This window comes from Centropristis striata, chromosome 24 (genome assembly GCF_030273125.1).
Source record: "Centropristis striata isolate RG_2023a ecotype Rhode Island chromosome 24, C.striata_1.0, whole genome shotgun sequence".
NCBI lineage: Eukaryota > Metazoa > Chordata > Actinopteri > Perciformes > Serranidae > Centropristis > Centropristis striata.
In genome coordinates, this window is record NC_081540.1 from 5,183,319 (window position 1) to 5,202,436 (window position 19,118).

At 42.9% G+C, this 19,118-nt stretch overlaps 2 protein-coding genes across 3 annotated transcripts in view; one reads left to right on the forward strand and one right to left on the reverse strand.

Moving 5' to 3' along the window:
• Nucleotides 1-2,991: 2,991 nt before the first annotated feature.
• rp1l1a (rp1 like 1a) lies at nucleotides 2,992-15,531 on the forward strand. The gene is made up of 8 exons (XM_059328325.1): nucleotides 2,992-3,219; nucleotides 4,250-4,642; nucleotides 4,721-4,964; nucleotides 5,172-9,439; nucleotides 10,350-11,246; nucleotides 12,026-12,490; nucleotides 12,866-13,135; nucleotides 15,139-15,531. Exons 1-8 carry the CDS (start codon nucleotides 2,992-2,994, stop codon nucleotides 15,529-15,531), a joined length of 7,158 nt encoding a protein of 2,385 aa, XP_059184308.1.
• Nucleotides 15,532-18,261: 2,730 nt separating this feature from the next.
• Nucleotides 18,262-19,118, reverse strand: part of gckr (glucokinase (hexokinase 4) regulator) — a 28,447-nt gene continuing 27,590 nt past the window's right edge. For both annotated transcript variants that reach the window (XM_059327796.1, XM_059327797.1), the window contains 2 exons: nucleotides 18,791-18,925; nucleotides 18,262-18,720 (listed from right to left, as the gene is read on the reverse strand). In XM_059327796.1, coding sequence (XP_059183779.1) covers nucleotides 18,601-18,720; nucleotides 18,791-18,925 — 255 coding nt within the window. In that variant the 3' untranslated portion in view covers nucleotides 18,262-18,600. The remainder of the gene's footprint in view (nucleotides 18,721-18,790; nucleotides 18,926-19,118) is intronic.

Below are 19,118 nucleotides of genomic sequence, written 5' to 3' on the forward strand. Positions count from 1 at the left end.
AAAAACAGTTTTGGTCATGTTTTTAGTAATAAAATGTTGTGTAAATCATGCATGAAGATAAAGCTTTAATGTTATATTTCTGAAGGCTATGTTGTGCCATTTATTGTCTCTTAAAACTAATTTATATTAAATATATCAACAAGAAACTTCCCCAGTTTTTTATTTACTTTAAGACAATAATTATTTGTTTGGATATGAAAATTATGCATTAAATATGAGCTAATTTGCATATATTTCCAGGACATAAATCTTACCACTGGATAAAGTAAATTTCAAAGTTAGTATATTATTTGGTTGTTGAAGTTTTTTGCAGAAGGAAATTGGGATATATCCTTTTATAATTTCATAAATCAGAAAATACTGTTGGAAGTCATTAAAAATATGTTTTTTATTAACTTTATTAAAATGTTGTATAAATCAGGATCTGAATAATTGAATCTAGTTAGGAATAAAACTGGTCAGTTTGGTGTCTGTAAGTGGAGCTGAAGTTGAGATTTATGAGGAAAAACTCATGTTGAGAAAACGGCCTTTAAAGGTTTTTATACATCCTTAATGGAAATTACTAAATATTGATTGTAATTCATATCGAACATGTAAAACACATGATATTGTGCAGGAGAGTGGGAGCTGAATTCTCCCTCGTCATGCTTCCTTTGGCCTATAATAATGTTTAGATCGGATCACTTTCAGAAGTGATGATTTGTCGTGGCGGCTGGTTTAGACGTCGTGTTGCTGGAGCTGCAGAGGGATTAGGAGGCCGAGCGTCACGTTGAGTGTCTGCAGCTAAAAGCAGAGCTCTGGCCTGCAGTCTCGCCTCATGGGGCTTTAAAGCTGCTTTAAGCCTGCTGATGACATTCACCTTTTTTCACAGGTGACAGAAAGTCATCACCGCTGACTGTCACCATTAATGTTGTTATCATCTGTTGAATATAAGAAACAATAAGGGGTCACTGTGGGCAGGATGCACTCGTTTTTATGCTGCTCGTATCAGGATTTATGTTTGTTTTTTAAGGCAAATAGAGAGGGAAAATACTCTAGCTTTTACAATAAAGTGAAACAATATGACTTACATATACTACATTTTGCATTAATGTAAGATTGCATGAAAGCTTATTAGTAAGCAAGCACAGATGTTCAAACAGGTAGTGAAGGATAAATGGACAAATGGAAGGAATAAACATTTGGAATATTTTTCTAAAATAGTGGATAAACTTTTGAAAAAGTCTGATAAAAGAATGGATAAACAGTTGAATTATTTTGCTAGAAAATAATGAAAAAAAATGTTGAAATAATTACCTAAAAATAATGGATATATTAATGAAATAGTTATATGAAAGAAATGGATAAACAGTTGAAATATTGTACTAAAAATAATGAAAAGAAAATTGAAATAGTAAAGGCTGAAATAATAAGCTACAATTAATTGATAAAGGGTTAAAAATAATTAGGTAAAATACTGAATTAAGGGCTAAAATAATTAATTCAATGTATAAATTAATAAAATAGTAACTTAAAAATAAATATATTAACAGCTGAAAAATTGTACTAAAAATAATGAAAAAACAGTTAGTAAGCTAAAAAAATATATAAATTAATGAAATAGGTAGATAATAGAAAGGGACAAACTGTTGAAATATTTTGCTGAAAATAATGAAAAAAACTGTTGAAATATTAAGATAAAAATACTGCATAAAGGGCTGAAATAATGAGGTACAAATAATTAAATAAATGTTGAAATAGTGAGCTAAAAATGGAGAAATTAATTAAACAATTTGATAAAAGACATCGGATAAAAAAAGTTGAATTATTCTGCTAAAAAATAAACAAATTAATGAAATAGTCAGCTACAAATATTGAATAAAGGGCTAAAATAATTCAATACAAATGATGAATAAAATAATTAAATAGTTAGATAAAAGAAATGGATGAACAGCTGAAATAGTTTGTCTATTGGTCCTAAAACAAATAAACAGATTCAGCTTCACTGCAGAGTTAGCAGCAGTTCATCTGGTGGCTGTGAGAGCAGATCAGGTTAGAATCATTATGTAGCACATTGTGCAAGCTGTTCAGTAACAGGACAGAAAGTTTACGTCTTTTCTAAATAGGATTTCCATATGTGTGCCGGGCTGATCCACTAAATATAGCAGCTGTAAGACTCGCTCTTCAACATGTATGTAGATATGCATGTACGGGTGCATCTCAATAAATCAGAATCTCATAGAAAAGTTTAGTTATGTCAGTAATTCAAAAAAAAGGTGAAATAACACATTATATAGATCCATTACACACAGAATGAAACATTTCATGTCTTCATTTATTTAATTTCTTCTAATTATAATGATTATGGCTTACATTTATTGAAGACCTCAAATTCAGTGTCTCAAAAAATTTGAATATTACAAAAAGCAAATTTAAAAAGTATGTTTAATATGGAAATGTTGGCCTTTGAAAAGTATGTCTCAATACTTGGTTGGCGCTGTTTGACTTGGACTACTAGAGATTGACTTTTACATCATATTCTAATGTATTGAGATGCACCTGTAGGTAGTTCTGACTTTACAATTTGTGACTGTTTTCTGTGCCAATCCAAGCATTTTTGCTCCAAATTATTTTGAGAATCACTGGGAATCTTAAGTGAATTTTTATGCATATTATTTACTGGATGCAGGAAATATTGCGGGACAACAAAACTTTTATTGAGTAACAAAGCTTTTTCCTGGCAGCTTACAGGTTTGATCTGGATGACTTTGTACATAAGGCTGAAGCCAAATGACACATGTAACACCCTGAAGAGATGTTCCGTCCAGGATCCTGATTAGGTGTTGCGACCTCGTGACTCTGATTAGAAAGTGTGTTAATAATAGAATAAAACTTTTGCATTTGAAGTATTGTTTGGTGACTGTTTTGGTTTATAGATGCACTGTTTTTATATTCAACAACTTCTTCACATCCTGCGTCTGTGTGTCCTGCAGGTGTGTGTGAGCTCGCAGCATGCATTCGGTCCAGGCAGGGATGTGGGACCCCCGGCCCCCGTCTAAACATGCCTCGCCCCTCCCCCCGCGACCCCCCTCCAACTCGCGCCCCGCCCATGTAACCACCCCGGCCAAGCGGATCACCTTCTACAAAAGCGGCGACAGCCAGTTCGGGGGCGTCCGGATGGCCATTCACAAGCGCAGCTTCAAATGCTTCGACGCCCTGCTGGACGACCTTTCCCAAAAGGTTAGTGGGACCACAGTTGTGGTGGCGAGTTCTCTTTTGAAGCTGCACACACAGATGTCTAATAATAATATTAATAATACATTTAATTTATATCGCGCTTTTCTAGACAGTCAAAGACACCTAACAGGCAATAGAGGTGGACAGGACAGGAAGACAGGGATGGAAGAATTAGCCATCAACCCGTCCGTACATATACATAAACATAAACATACATATAATAAACTTCGGATGGAGAAGCGGTGAACAAACAGTGCTATCGTCCTCTCACATCCGAGAAAGAGATACAGCATAACATGAGGAGAGGGGAGGAGCAACATAAGCACATACTCAACACACTTTACAACATGAAAACTCTTGACTAGCAACAGGGGAGGGCAGTGGGTGCAGTCAGTGCCTCAGTTCGCAGAAATGTCATAGCGATAACACAGCAAGTTGCCATGGAGACAGCCTTGGTCAGGTTCCAGACAGAGTCAACAATCAGCAGGTGTCTGTGGGAAGTGGGGGAGGTCGGGCAAGTTTCACTGCAGTGTTCTTCCAGGGGAGTTGTTGTTTCAGCAACGGCCTCGAGGCCAGAGCTGGTTGAGGGGCCGAAAGCAGATAAGATTGGGATTGTTTGGGCTTAGGGCGAGTGGCCGCATTCAATTTACACGACTGCTCTTCTTGTCCATTCTGGTCTCCAAAACTATTTATATGCCTTTGCAAAATCATCAGGTTCTGCAAGATGTTATCCATATTGCGGTTTATAGTCACCGTTTTCTGTATTCCTTGATAAACTATGTCTAAGGCAATGTCTAATCCGATCAGCAAAAGACCTGTAATCATGGCTCCGAATAGGTAGATGTCTTCAATGTCCTCCACGGAAAGAGCCGCCAGGCCCCCAAACCCAGGCTTCTCGTCGAGAAGATGGTGTCAATTGCGCTGAGAAATCCATGATTTTTAGTTTTGGAGAGCAGTGCAGAGAGAGTCTCTCAAAGTATAAGACAGTAGACAAGACGAAACAGAACATGTGCATGTGTGTTTCCACATCCAGGTGCCACTGCCGTTCGGCGTGCGGACCGTGACCACGCCCCGCGGCACCCACTCCATCAAGCACCTGGAGCAGCTGCAGGACGGCGGCTGCTACCTCTGCTCCGACCGGCGCCAGGCTAAGCCCGTCAACATGGAGCTGGCCAGCAAACGGCCAACCATCTGGTACCATCAGAGCCGCCGGCCCCAGAGGCCCGAGTCCTCATCCGCCACGCCGCCGGGCCACTTCTCCTACAGGCAGCGGAGGATCCTGCTGGTGAAGAACAGCGAGCCGGGGATGAGGAGGAGCGTGGTGCTGGGCCGGAGGTCGACCCGCAGCCTCAGGGCGTTTCTAGACGAAGTGTCTGAGGTGATGCAGTTTCATGTCCGGAAGCTTTACACTGCAGAGGGACGCAGGGTAAGAAGTGTCTCATTTTTATAATGTGCAGCCATGATTTTGTATCGTATCGTGAAGTGACGCTGAGTTTGTTTCCAGATCGACAGCGTGCAGAGCCTCATGACGTGTCCCGGCGTGCTGGTGTGTGTCGGCCGGGAAGCCTTCAGCCCGATGCTGGTGAACTTCATCAGGAAGAGCTCGGAGGAGAAGCTCCCCGGCCTCGGCCCCAGGACGCCTGGAAACGGGGCCCGGTCTCCTGCAACTCAAGGAGCAAGATCCCCGCCGCACGGAGCTCAGTCCAGAGCCAGCAATTACAGCGAGGGGCACGAGAGCAAGAAAAACGGTAAGAGAATCAAAATCTAATTTAAAAAAAATCTGAATTACTTTATTTATCCCTGAGGGGAAATTCAGTGGGTCTGGTAACTGTGTTAGAATGAGACAGCCTGATGGCTGTAGGAGAGAAGGATCTTTTGAATCTCTTCATCCTGCAACAGAGAGAGAGGAGCCGTTTAATTTACATTCCCTTTTCTCTCTTTCTGTCTCTGTTTAGTTAACTTTGGTCTGGAAACCAAGAAAAGCATCATCCACCCTCGCTCTGACTCCTCAAACCGCTCCACTCGTTTCTCCTTATCGTCAGAGAAGTCGTACGGGAACGGCGTCAGCACCTACTCCCAGAACCGACCAAGCATCATGAACGACGACATTGAGAAGCGCGTGCTGGTCAATAAAGACGGCAGCCTCTCGGTGGAGATGAGGGTTCGCTTCCGCCTGCACAACGACGAGACGCTGCAGTGGTCGACACAAGTTAAAAAATCCCCGTCTCTGACTAACGAGTGCTGCCCCCTGAGCCAGGCCGCGCCCTGCTACCTGCAGCAGGTCCAATCAGAGAGCTGCTCCGACCCTGATTCTGCATCGTACGACCCTGAGGGCGTGGAGTACTCCAGCCGGCCTCTGCAGCACATGCTGGGGGTGAACCGATGCCCCTGCTGCTACCACAGACCGGAGCAGCAGTACGACTTGTGGGAGAACCCGGCACACAGCCACAAACCGGCTCCCGTCCCTCCGCCACACGCAGCCAGCCACGCCGTCATGAGACACACACACTCCTCCAGCTCCTCCTCGTCCTGTAACTCCAGGAGGGTGCTGCGTTGTCGGGCAAGAGTCTCCAACTGTGGAGGAGGAGGAGGGTCGGATCAGAGCCAGCTGGTGCAGGAGGAGATGTTTGTGTCGGAGCAGGTTGAGAGCAGAGTTGTGTCGGATCAGGACGGAGATACGCACCTGGAGGTGTGCAAGGTGAGTCGGTGCTGCAGCCAGAGCGAAGTGGTCGCCACGGACAGCAGCCTGCGGCCACTGAGCCGGAAGTCAGTACAGGACGAGGAAATGATCGAGGAAGAGACAGAGCGTCCGCTGTCTGCAATCAGCATCTCCTCACACGTCCTGCAGTCGCTCAAAGAAGACCAGGATGATGAGCTGCCCCCCAGCGCCTCACAGTGCAGCCACAGAAATGACCTGTCGCCATCCGCAGCCTCCCACACTCACCTGAGTGACAAACCAGCGAGCAGAGCGCCGTCTGCAGCCTCCTCCTGTCACTGTGGAGCAGACACGCCACATTTAGCCGCCGAAGCAGAGGAAATGGATCGAGCTCCGAGCTCCAAGTCTAAAATGAGCAGCACCTCCTGCAGGTCCAGCAAAACCAAGCTCCCAATCTCAGAGGAAGAGGAGGGGGCTGCAGACGATGAGGACGAAGAGATAAAGAGGGTTGTTAGTGGCTTGTCCAATGGGACGGGACCTTCTCGGCAGTCAGGGAGCGTTTGTCTTAACTGTGGTGGCTGCAAGCATGCAAACTCTGGTTCTAACAGTCGAGCATCACAGAGGTCCAACCACACCTCTCCCAAGCCTCCGACGCCCCTCTCCAACCACGAGAAATCTAGTAACGGCAGCGACAACGACGGCTCAGACGGTTCAGGTGGTTCAGCTGAGTCCACGCAATCCAATAAGACCAACCTCACCAACTATGGACGCTGCTCTGCCATATCCAACATCCAGGAGGAGGACAGAGCGTGTAGTGTAACGTCCAACCATGAGGCAGAAGAGGAGGAGGAAGAGGAAGAGAAAGAGGAAGAGAAAGGGGAAGAGAGGGCGCCAAGTGCCACCTCGGCCACAAGCCACAGGTCTCACAAGTCTGGCTGTGAGGGCAGCAATGGCGAGGCAGCAGAGGACGGTGAGGAGAGAAGCCCCAGTGCCACGTCCGCCAAGTCTCACAAGTCAAACTGCAGCGACACGAAGACCAGAGAGGAAGCAGAGGGAGAGAACCCTGTAGAGAGAGCTCACAGCTCTTTATCTGTTAAATCTGGAGCTTCAGCAAAGACCAGCGCTTCAGTCAAGATAACGACTAAACCTGCATCCCCAACAGACGACGCAGCTCTGGAGGAGGATGATACACAGAACAGAAGAACTCCCAGCGTCCTCTCTGTTAAGTCCTGCAAGTCAGACAGACCTGCCAGCATCCTGTCTGTTAAATCAGCTAAATCTACAAAATCAAACGTGTCAGCGAAGTCCGGCACGTCTCACAGGTCCACCTGCAGTCACTGTGCAAAAGCAGCGTCTCCAGTGGCGAAGGAGGCCGACAAACCCGAAGAAACAGAACAGGAGGAGGGAATTGAGGCAGAAGCGAGAGCAACAAGTGCCATGTCGGCCAAATCCAATCTTTCTGCCAAGTCACATAAATCCCATAAGTCCGGCAAAGCTCCGGAAAGGTCATGCTCTCCTGGAGGAGATGGAGAGGAGAGGGCAGCGAGTCAAGTGTCCTACAGATCAGCTAAATCTAACACGTCTGTGAAATCTTCAAAGTCATGCAAGTCGAACAATAATGTTGAGGAAGTGGCGGAGAAGGAAAACGAGATGGTAGAAGAGGAAGAGCAGAGGACAGAGAGTGTGATCTCTGCTAAATCTGCAAAGTCTCAAAGTTCCAGAGTGGCTTCTCCGGCGAAGACGGGAGAGGACAGGACGCCAAGCGCCATGTCCGGGAAGTCACACCTCTCTGCAAAGTCCTGCAAGTCCCAGAAATCAAACCAAAAGACAGCGTCTCCAAGTCCAAATGAAGATGATGCTCCTCCTCCTGCAGAAGAGGAGCAAACTGAAGAGCGGGCAGCCAGTGTCCTGTCTGTGAAGTCCAAAGTCTCAGTGAGGTCCACCACTTCCAACAGGTCTGGTAAAAACGTCAAATCAGTGTCACCAAGTCCAAATGTCACCATAAAAACACCAGAGGATGTTGATGGGGAGAGAGCCCCGAGCGCTGCTTCTGCTAAATCTGGGAAATCTAATGTTTCAGCTGCTTTATCGCATAAATCCAATCATAAGGGAACAGCTGATGTGGAGGACAATGCAACAAGAAGTAAATCTCAAAGCCAGATGCTCTCACCCGGGAGGAAACCCAAATCCCAACTGGCTGGAGAGTCAAGAGGCCCGAGCGCTTTGTCGGTTCACTCTGCAAAATCCAGCAAGTCCAAATGTAGCTGTGCAGCTGCTTCAGCACACGAGAAGACACAGAAAGAAAAGGAGGAGCCGAAAAGTGAGGAGGCTCCTGAGCGAGCTGCCAGCGTCCTGTCGTCCTCCAGCAAAAGACAGAGGAGAGAATCAGGAGGCACGGAGCAGCCGCTGAGCAGAAACTCATCAGGCTCGGTGTCTCTCGGGCTGCCGGAAGACCAAGAAACTGCCGACTCAGACAGCGGCAAGTCCAATGTTTCTTTTAATGCAAACTCTGAGAGAAAGAGCAGAGTAAAGACGGCAACTCCAGCTGTGGCAGCTGAGCAAGAAGAGAAAGAGGAAACAGAGTCCACTATCTCCCAAAAGTCCAACAGTAAGAGCACTCAGGAGCGTCCAGCGGTCGATATTCCAACTATTGAAACGCCGGGACAGAGCGAGGATAAAGGTGAAGAAGCTGTAGAGCAAAAACCAGAACGAGGAGCCAGTGCTTTGTCAGCTAAAAGCAGCAGGTCGCGCAAGTCTTCCTGTAAATGTTGTGGCAAAGCTCAGAAGCCGAAAGAAACTAGTGCCAGCCCAGCTGAAGCAGGAATCAACGTTAAAACAGAGAGCGTGAAGTCTGCTTCAAAAGAGAGCAATGTGGAGGCGCCAGACAACAGGACATCTTCTGCAATGTCCTCAGCAAGCGCTAAAGTTCGGAGCAAGTCGTCTGCAAGCACCAGCGCTAAAAATGCAAACGAAGCCGGAGATGCAGGAGATAACGAGGCTGAAAATCAGACCAGCAGTCGACCAGCCAGTGCAGCCAAAGAGGAAGAAGAAGATGTTGCAGAGGAAAAGGCGGCGAGCGTGCACTCCAAGAGTCCCTGCAGCCTCAGGCCTGAGTCTGCAGCTTCAAAAGCCTCAAAGGAGAGTAAAGGAGGGGAGTCAGTCAAAGATCACAAGGCGAAATCCACCTGCAGCGCCAAAACGTGCACTTCTCAAAAGAAAGAAGTGAAACCTTTAAGCCCCTGTTTGCTGCAGAGCCCCAAGCGGAGCAGCAAAGTGGAGACGTGCAGCGACAGCACGCTGTCTCACTCTCTGTCTGCTGCTGACCTGCTGAAGGAGAGCAGGGCTGCTGCACGTCCACACAGCCGCCAGTCCAAGGCCAGCAGAACCAGCGAGGCCAGGAGTAAAAAGTCTCAGAGGAGCAGGAAGCAGGTGGAGCAGGAGGAGGTGGATCTGTCCCCCGCCTACCTGCCCAACGCCTCCCCCAACGAGGTGGTCAGCGACTGGCTGCGTAGCATCCCCGCTAACAGCAGCATGCTGGCACTGGGCGACGAGGAGGAGCAGGAGAATGTGGAGGAGGAGAAACCTGCAGAGGAGGAGGAGGCAGCAAAGGAGGAGGAGAGTCCTGAGGCAGGAGACGCAGAGGAGAAAGCTGAGGCTGAAGAGGAAGGAGAGAAAGAGGAGGAAGCAGCAGAGGAGGAGAAGAGTTCAGATCCAGCTCCAGATGTTGCAGCTCTGCCCAAACTGGTGAGCAGCGACTCTCTGCCCAGAAACCTGCAGTCTGCAGTGATGAAGGTCCTGCTGAGCTCCTCGCTGGGTCGATGCCGCAGCATGCCGGAGGTAAAACTTTAACCTCATCACAGGTTGCACAAGGCTGTAGATTGTGATTAGATCAACAAAATAGGCTGCATTTTTTAAGATTCTTGTGAAGCTTTGCAAAAAATGCCAGATTTACGAGGATATAGAATGGACGTAAATAGGCCTGTCATGATAATTACTTATTTCGACTTATTGTTCGATATATAAAAATGGACACAATAGAAGATTTTTTTTAAAAAGGGACTATTTTATTTGTTTTGGTTGTATTTCATTTATTCAGGTTTTATTTATCTAGGATATTTTAATATTTATTTTCCACATTCCAATATCAATGTTTAATATTCTAGAGATTTAAAAATGCATTGCTGTGGAAAAGGATGAACTTATAATGCTCTAATATCATTATAAAACTAAAACAACATCGGTACAACGATACTATCGTTTATCATGATAGTTTCTGGGAAAATATATCGTCCTAAAAAATGTTTTATTGTGACAGGCCTAGACTTAACGTTATGTGTTTTCTCTGTCTAAAGAGGTAAAACTGTCGTGCAATTAAGAAAGGGAATAGGCTTTGTTCAAGAAATGCCAGAAAAATTAACATAATCTTGTGAAGCTTTGCAAAAAATGCCAGATTTTCAGATTTGTGTTTCCTCTGCAGGTGTCTCCAGTTTACGGTCGCAGGCTGAGCACGTCAGCCCGGGGCCTGCTGGACTGTCTGGCCCAGCTGCAGCTCATCGAGCCTGCAGGGAGCCCGGCCCTCCACCAAGAGAAGGGCCACAACCAGCAGTACCAGGACATCATGGTCATCCTGCAGTCCCTGTGGCTCACTGAGCCCACCTACACTGACGGGGGGAAGGAGGTCGGCCCGGAGCAGGTGACTCCTCCCAGGTCCTCGTCCGGCGTGGGGATGAGCAGCGGCTCGGGGGGGTCGGGGAAGGAGAATCAAGGTGGAGATGAGGCAAAACAGAACATAACAGTAGAGGCGTCTTTAGAGGGAGCAGAGAAGGCTGAAGAAGAGGAGGAGGAGGGAGCAGAGGCAGAACAAGAGGAGGAGCCGGGTCAGAGTGAAGAACAAGACACGGTCCCTCCTAGTCTGGACAGCCCCAAAGACACGGACAACCCCTCGTCTTCTGACAAAGGCTCCCCAGACAACAGCTCCAAGTCTCCCACAGACAACGAGACGCTGGATGACACCAGCTCCGGCACGCCGCCCACCGTCCTCAGAGCTCCTCTGTCCAAGAAACTCTCCCAGGACCCCGATCCGGTGTGGGTGCTGCACCTCCTCAAGAAGCTGGAGAAGCAGTTCATGAACCACTACATCAACGCCATGGCCGAGTTCAAGGTGCGCTGGGACCTGGACGACAGCCTCATCCTGGACACCATGATCGGAGAGCTGAAGGACGAGGTGAGCCGCCGCATCCAGAGCAGCATCGAGCGCGAGGTGAAGAAGATCCAGGGCCGCGCCGGCCGAGGAGGGAGGTCGCCGCGCCCGCCGCAGAGAGGGAACCTGTCCAGAGAGTCCACCATGACGGAGAGGAGGAGACGCATCCTGAAGGTAACTAATCCTCTTTATATCATACAGGGTATAAGGAATGATATTTTCCATTATATTGATATTATTCTTCAAGTTAAATGTATATTTATTTAATTATCTACGTACCTACATGTTCCTTTTTTTAATGTTTTCAACATTTTATTTATTTGATTTAAATACACAATATCACTAATATAATAAAAAATAAATAAAAAATATATAAAATATTATTCTTTACATTTCTTTAAGTTAAATGTATTTTTTTCCATTTAAATTATATATAAAGTTTTATAATTAATTATATATTTAATTAGATATGTAGCTAATTACAGCTGCGTGTTTGTTCCACTTTTTAAAATGTTTTTCCACATTTTATTTATTTAGTTTTAAATACACAATATCAGTAATATAATAAAGATATATTTTTATTATTAATATTATGTATTTTTTTCTATTTTAATAATATTTTATATTATATAATAAATTATATATAGCTAATTACATCTGCATGTTTGTTCCAATATCAGTAATATAATACAAAATACATATTTTTATTAATATTATTAGAAGATAAAAATGGAAGATGTAATTAGCCACACACACACACACACACACACACACATACACACACACACACATATATATATAAAATAACATCTTCCATTTTTTAAGTGTTTTTCCACATTTATTTATTATTATTATTATTATTATTTATTTATTTGGTTTTAAATACACAATATCAGAAATATGAATATACCTGCTTTAAAGGCTTGAAAGATAACGTTTGATCTAATTTTCAGGTCATGAAGAACCAGTCAGTAAAAACAGCTGAGTCCCTGAGCGACGACGAGATGACGGCAGAGTTCAGCGACCAGCGCAGCGAGGATGAATATTGCCCCTGTGACGCTTGCGTCCGTAAGAAACTGGCCGCTCGGCCTTTTAAAACCAACCCGCTGGCGGCCGAAGCTCCCGTCATGATGGAGTTCGACCTCCTCAAGATCCTGCAGTGCAAGAAAAGCCCGTCGCCCACGTGTATGTTGGCGCCAAAACCTGTAGAGGACGAAGGAGACAGCGAGGTCACAGAGGAGGTGGTGGGGAACTTAGAGGTGGTGCAGGAGGAGGAGGAGGAGGATGAGACTAAGGAGGACATCAAAGCTGATGTGGTGTTAGAGGAGACGATCCAAGAGGAAGATGAGGAGAAAGAAGAGGAGGAGGGAGAAGAGGGAGGTGGTGAGGAAGCTGGGGAGGAGGAGAAGTTAGAGGATGTAGAGGAAGAGGAGGAGGAAGAATGCACGTGCCATGCTGCTGGAGATGAGGAGGAGGAGGAGAAGGAGGAAGAGGAGGAGGAGGGAGAGGAGGTAGCAGCAGAAGGAGAGGAGGGAGAGGAAACCAGCGACAACACAGGTGAGGGTGAGACAGGAGAGGAGGAAGAGGGAGCAGCAGCAGAGGAGGAGGAGGAGGGAACAGGAGGAGACGAGGAAGAGACAGGAACTGGGGAAGAGGAGAAGGAGGAGAGTGACAAGGAGGTGGCAGAAGAGACAACAGCAGGTGAAGGAGAGACGACAGAAAATGGAGAGGAGGGTGAGGAAGAGGAGGAGGAGGAGGCAGCAGAGTGTGAGGTGTGTGAGTTTAAAGAGGAGGAAGAAGCAGCAGGTGGGGAGAGTGGAGGAGGAGAAGAGCCATCTGGGGACACGCAGGAGGAGGAGGAGGAGGAGGAGGAGGAGGAGGCTGCTGCAGAAAACGAGGAGTCCACGCCGGTGGAGGAGCTCACGGAGGAGGGGAACGCCAGCGCCTCGGCCGATGCTGAGGATGAAGATGACGGAGAGGAGGCCGCTGCAGAGGGAGAGCAGGGAGGAGAGAGTGAGGAGCAGGGAGGGGAGGCGTCGGAGGAGGAACGAGTCTCTTCAAAGGTAGGATCAATACTCAAATATCTGATCATTTACAGACTTTCTGGCTCAACTTTGACCCTCTGAAGTTACCGTAGTTTAGCATTCACACGTTTAAATACTCTTAATAAATGGTTTGTCAGGCATTATTATCATGGTTAGATTACTGAAGACACAGGTACCAGCTAGTAAGAGACTAAATGACCACAAAGAAGCATGAAACTACGAGAAAGAAAAACAAAAGTGCTACAAATAGGTCAAAACAACGACAAAGGAATACAAAAAGGCAACAAATAGGCCACAAAAACTCTCTCAACTATTATGAAAAGGGCAAAATAACCACAAAGAGACTTAAAACAGCTACAAACAGATATAAAAGTGCTACAAAGAGTCAAAAACAGATACAAAGAGATACAAAAAGGCTACAAAGAAACTTAAAACAGCTACAATATGATACAAAACAGCTTCAAATAGGCCACAAAAAGGCTCCCAACAACTTTAAATAGGGGCAAAATGACCACAAAGAGACTTAAAACAACTACAAAAAGTCTCTCATCGATTGATTGATCAGTTGTTTTTTTTGTTTTTCATTTAAAAATAAAATACAATACGATAGTTATAGATGCAGTTGGATCAATGTGTGAAGTTCAATGTGATAAAAAAAAAATCAGGAGACACAAAACATAAAATAAAAAGATAAAATTATAAACACCATAAATTATTAAATAAAATGTCAAAGTTACAAATAAAGAAAATTAAATTAAAGAAATGATTTATATTTATATAATGTAAAGCTGTGATATAATGTGAGCGGCGTCAGTGCGATGACATAATGCTGCTGCAGCAGAATAACGAGCTGTATTCTGGTTTTGAACAACACCTATTTTTAAATGAGCAGCGAGATCCTGAACATGACCGCTGAGTTACCGCACCTTAAAGAAGAATCTGACCTACTGCGACACTAATTCTAATCCTGTGGGAAAAGATAATCTCACCATCCAATTAGAGCGACTGAACAAATCTGTTTTGTTTGGCAGCAACACGCTGCTGCAGCTGAGGGACGTCTGCTGTTTCTGTCAGCTGACAACTCTTTCTGATCACTTTTTATTATATATTATGTTATAGAATTATTTTTATATTCATGGTATGTAGTTAATAACAGCTACACATTAGTTCAATTTAAAAAAATATTTTTCCACATTTTATTTATTTGTTTTTTAAATATTAGTAATATAATAATAAACACATTTACATTGCAATAAAAGACAAAAACATTTTTTGTATGTGTTATTACATTTTTTTTTCTATTTTAATTATATATTATATATAATTAATTATATATTTAGTTATATACGAAGCTTATTACAGTAACATATTTATTTTACATTTTAAGCATTTGTTTTTAAATACAACATATTAGTAATATAATTATAAACACATTTAAATTGCAAAAACAGATTTTTGTGTATGTGTAATTAAATAAATAGTTTAAATGTTTTTTTATATTTTAATCATACATTATTATATATAATTAATTATATATTTAATTATAAATATATTTATTATTTTATTACATTTATTTTATTTGTAGCTAATTACAACGACATGCTAGTCAAAAAATATTTTAAAAATATATATTTATATATATAAAATAGAAAATAAATTAAATATGTCTAAATAAATATTAAATATATATACAGTATCTATATAATAGAAAAAAATTAAATAAGTCTAAATATATCTTAAATATATATACGTTATCTACGAAATAGAAAATAAAAGAAATATGTCTAAATAAGTATTGAAAAATATATACAGTTTCTATAAAATATAAATATATATAATTAAATAAAATAAATACAATTACTTTGTCCTTTTCACTGCAGCCTCTCTGCCCTGATTAAGCAACGCTAATTGTAATAGCTGTGACTGTTGCCATGGAACTAACGTGTGTCTGTAATTAGTTGCTTCAGTTCAGTTAATTACGGCTGTGAGATAATTCACTGTTGTCTTGTTGTGACCCTCAGAGCCAGGCGGTGACCGGGACCGAGGGAGAGGAGGCGGACGCCGAAGACTCCGACACTGACGGCAAACACCAGAGCACGGAGGAGTCGGGACGAGAGGAGGAGAACGGAGGAGATGCTGTGGAGGAGTTCAAGCCTGAGGAGGAAGAGGAGGAGGTGGAGGAGGAGAAAAGAGAGGATGGGGCTCTCCTCCACCAGATCACCAGGACCTCTGTGGAGTCTCAGCCCGGCTCTCTGGAGGACGCCACCACAGATTCACCCCAGAACGCCGTCAACTCCATCCAAGTGCCCAAAGTGGCTGCTGGCGGCGGCGCCGGCCAGAGGAGGAGCCGCTCACCGGGGACGGGCCGGGTCAAACGCCGCAAACCCAAAGAGAGTGACGTGGAGCTGGACTAACTCCCATGAGATGAACCTTTGCTCCGTCACAGTTACGTAGGTTAAAAAAAACAAAAAAAACTGCAACACTTGAAGCACTTTATGACTCCAGATCCGACGTAGAATCTCGAAACTTGAAGCCACCACCTTATCCTAATATAAACTATATTTGTATATTTTTTATGTCTATTTATGTGTTGAATGTGAATTATTTTTGAAACAACAAGAAATTGACACCTTAAGGGTGTTTTATGTGAACACAGGTTTAATGATTTATTGAATCATATAGCCATTAATATACCTCAGAGATACAGTACAAGAGGAAAGTTTGGACACTTCTTCTCATTCAAGGTGTTTTTTCTTTATTTCTGATGTTTTTGCACGCTGCAGATTAATAACATAGACATCAAAAATACCCTGTCTGATATATAAAACTGTAAAACTATGGAATCAGGCAAGTTTTTACTATTTCAGAATCTAAAATATAAAGAGCTTGCACTGTTTTCTGCACTTGCAATCACATTTTTGATGACGTAATTATTATAAATCTTTAATTTTTCAATGCAGAAGACGTCTTCTCTGACACAATCTGTAAAAAACAAGTGTGCAAAAATATTTCATGGCCACCTTTGCACACTTTTGGTATAATCTTAACTATTTCTGATAAGAAATAAAGAAAAAACATTGAATGAAAGTGCATCCAAACGTCTGACTAGTACTGTGTGTTAGACATTAACTGCCTGTTTAAATAGTGTTTTGCAGAACCGATTTATTAAGACTCGGTTCATGTTTCAGTTTAATTTATCGGGACTCATTAAATCTGTATTCTCAGGGGTCTGACAGGTCTTAGCTCCGGCTAAAAGTCTGACATTTGTGGGGAAACGTTTTGTTTCTTGCAGGGAGTTCTGACAGAATCGAACACTGTATTTTAGTAGCTATAACGTATTATATTTTAATTTAAATCATGCAAACATGCTACTATGTAAACTGTATTATATTCATGTACTGCTACTGTGATCATTTACTAAATGTGCATTTTTTTCCTTTCCCATTTGCAAAAAAACGTCCACGACAGAGCACGCTGAACATATCCGAGGCAAACTTTCAGGTTTCTCTGCTGCTTTAATATCTGTCGGTGTTCTAACGTTACATGCTGTAGATTCAGGTGGGGTTTTTGCAGAACCGGCAGCGTGAAGCGTGTTACTGATGCCTTACTGTATCCATGGTTATGTGGAGGGAGATGGACAGACTCAGAGGGGGAGATATCACGCTTAAGTGGCTCTCCGGCTGCATCACAGAAGCTGTTAAGGAGGCGGGAATGGATCAAAGCTGCTCTTTAAAAAAAATGCTGGAAAATCTACTTTTTAAGAGCCCCTAAGGAGTATTTTTTCTCTATACTTTTTAGATATTCTGTGTGTGAACGAGGCAAAAACACATATCTCTTATTGCTTAGTTTGACAAAAAAAATCCTCCTGTTTTGTCGTGCCGAGAGGGTGTATATGTGTGTGTGTGCCTATGCTGTTATTGGTCTGTTTGTCTGTGACATCACCAAGTGAACATCATGTACCCAGAGCAAATGAATATAATTAATAAAATAAAAGCACAGGGAGGAAGATTCTTGTGTCTTTTTTGCAGCACTAACATGCTTTCTGATGTTGCACTTGTTGCTTGGCTCGGCTCCAAAAGGTTCCTAAAGCTGCTCAGCTGCTCTCAAGATACACACACGTCACGCTAATCCACTACCTGAGTGTGTGTGTGTGTGTGTGTGTGTGTGTGTGTGTTGAGCCACAGAGGGATTGAGGTTGACTTACATCAGCAGCAGAGCTTGTACCTGCAGAAAACTGTTACAGCACACAAGGTGGAAATATCAGTGAGACGTCAAACATCACTCAAGTAACTTTTAAACTGTAATAAACTCTATTTATTTATTATTTTCCTCTGCAAGCACTAAAAAAGTGCATTGAATTAAATTTCTTTACAGCATTTTGTTGATTGTATTGTGCACACTGTATTCTCATATGTATCGAAATATTTAATTTTTTTTAAAATTTCATTTCATTTAATTTCTAAGAAGGAAATAAATTGCAGCACATTTGCAGATAATAGTGTCAAGTCTTCCCCCTAGTGTTGAAACATGGTACTGCAGTCAAGAGCTCAGTAGACTTTCAGTCTGACTTTTTCTGACTTTTTGTTATTATAAGAGATCCCAAAAGGCACATTTTTTGTCTTATTTTGAGAGGGGCAAGAGGAGCAGTGTTAGAAGAAGTATTTAGGTCCTTTAATTGAGTAAAACCCTGATTCTTTTTTATGGCTTTTGACAGTATGATTTATGAGATTATAAAAGGAAATACCCCAATTTCCTTCTGTAAAAGACTTGGAATCTAATATACATACAACATAAAATTCAACATTATAGCTAATAATAACTGAGTTACAACTAACTGAGTTATTAGCCATTCTCCATGGTTTTCTTGATAATTATTTTATTTATTATCAAGAAAACGATGGAAAATGTCTAGATATCAGCTCTTCAATTAAACTCTTATGAGCTATTTTTGTTGTTATCATTATATTTGTGTATATTTATGTACAGTTAGTTGTACCAGGCATTAAAATGAACAAGAAATTGTAGAAAAAGGGTGGTCTAATATTTTTTTCCATGACTGTATATGCAAATTAGTGCATATTTAATGAGTGCACACCTCGTTTGCATATCTAAACATACAATTTTAAAAAACTTGTAATTCAAAAAAATATTGCCTTCTTTTATATAACAAACTGGGGAAGTTTCATGTTGATATCTCTAAGTTTAAAAAATGACCCTATTCACCTGCAGTGTCTCTCTGCAGGTTTCTGTCTAGTTTCTTATGATTGCAGCATTAAATGAGCCGCTGACGCCTCGTAAAGACAGAAATGTCTCAGCGGGATATTAGCTCATAATCAAAGCAATAAAAGACAACCTTTGACTCAGCTGTAATAATTACAGCAGGTATACCTTATATTAAAGCTGACCTGTCACCTCTCTGCAGACTGGAAATAGACGATTGATTAAATGTGTGTTCAGGGACTTGACGATGACATCATGATATGTCAGTTGATTGACAGGCACGCCTCCACAGCCTCTCTTACGATTGGCTGCTGCTCCAAATGAGTCTCCGCCTCCGTGAGAGAGCAACCAGTCAGCAGACAGACCAGCGCCAGAGGGACGACCTGCACACAGAGAACACATCACCAGTCTGATTCACACCTTCCTGCAGAGATTCACTCACTGTGCACTCACCTTGCTGCTGTTTCTGGCGGTGTGTGTGTGTGTGGTGATGTCAGAGGATGTGATGTCGTCGGTCAGCTCGTCCACTCGGTAGACGGCCTTTAGGAGAGCGTCCTCACACTGGGACAGGGGACAACCGGACAGCTTCTGCATGGAGACATTTTTAATTTAAATCCATCAGAGTTTACTCTAACTGCACTGATTCTTCTGTCTGGGATTATTGCAAAGTTCCTACGTTATAATTAATCTTTATGTAGGATTTTCAAACTTAAAATCTCTCTGAAAAATTGCACATGACTTCATGTTGAGTATGCTTGAAAGAGCACACTATGTACTATTC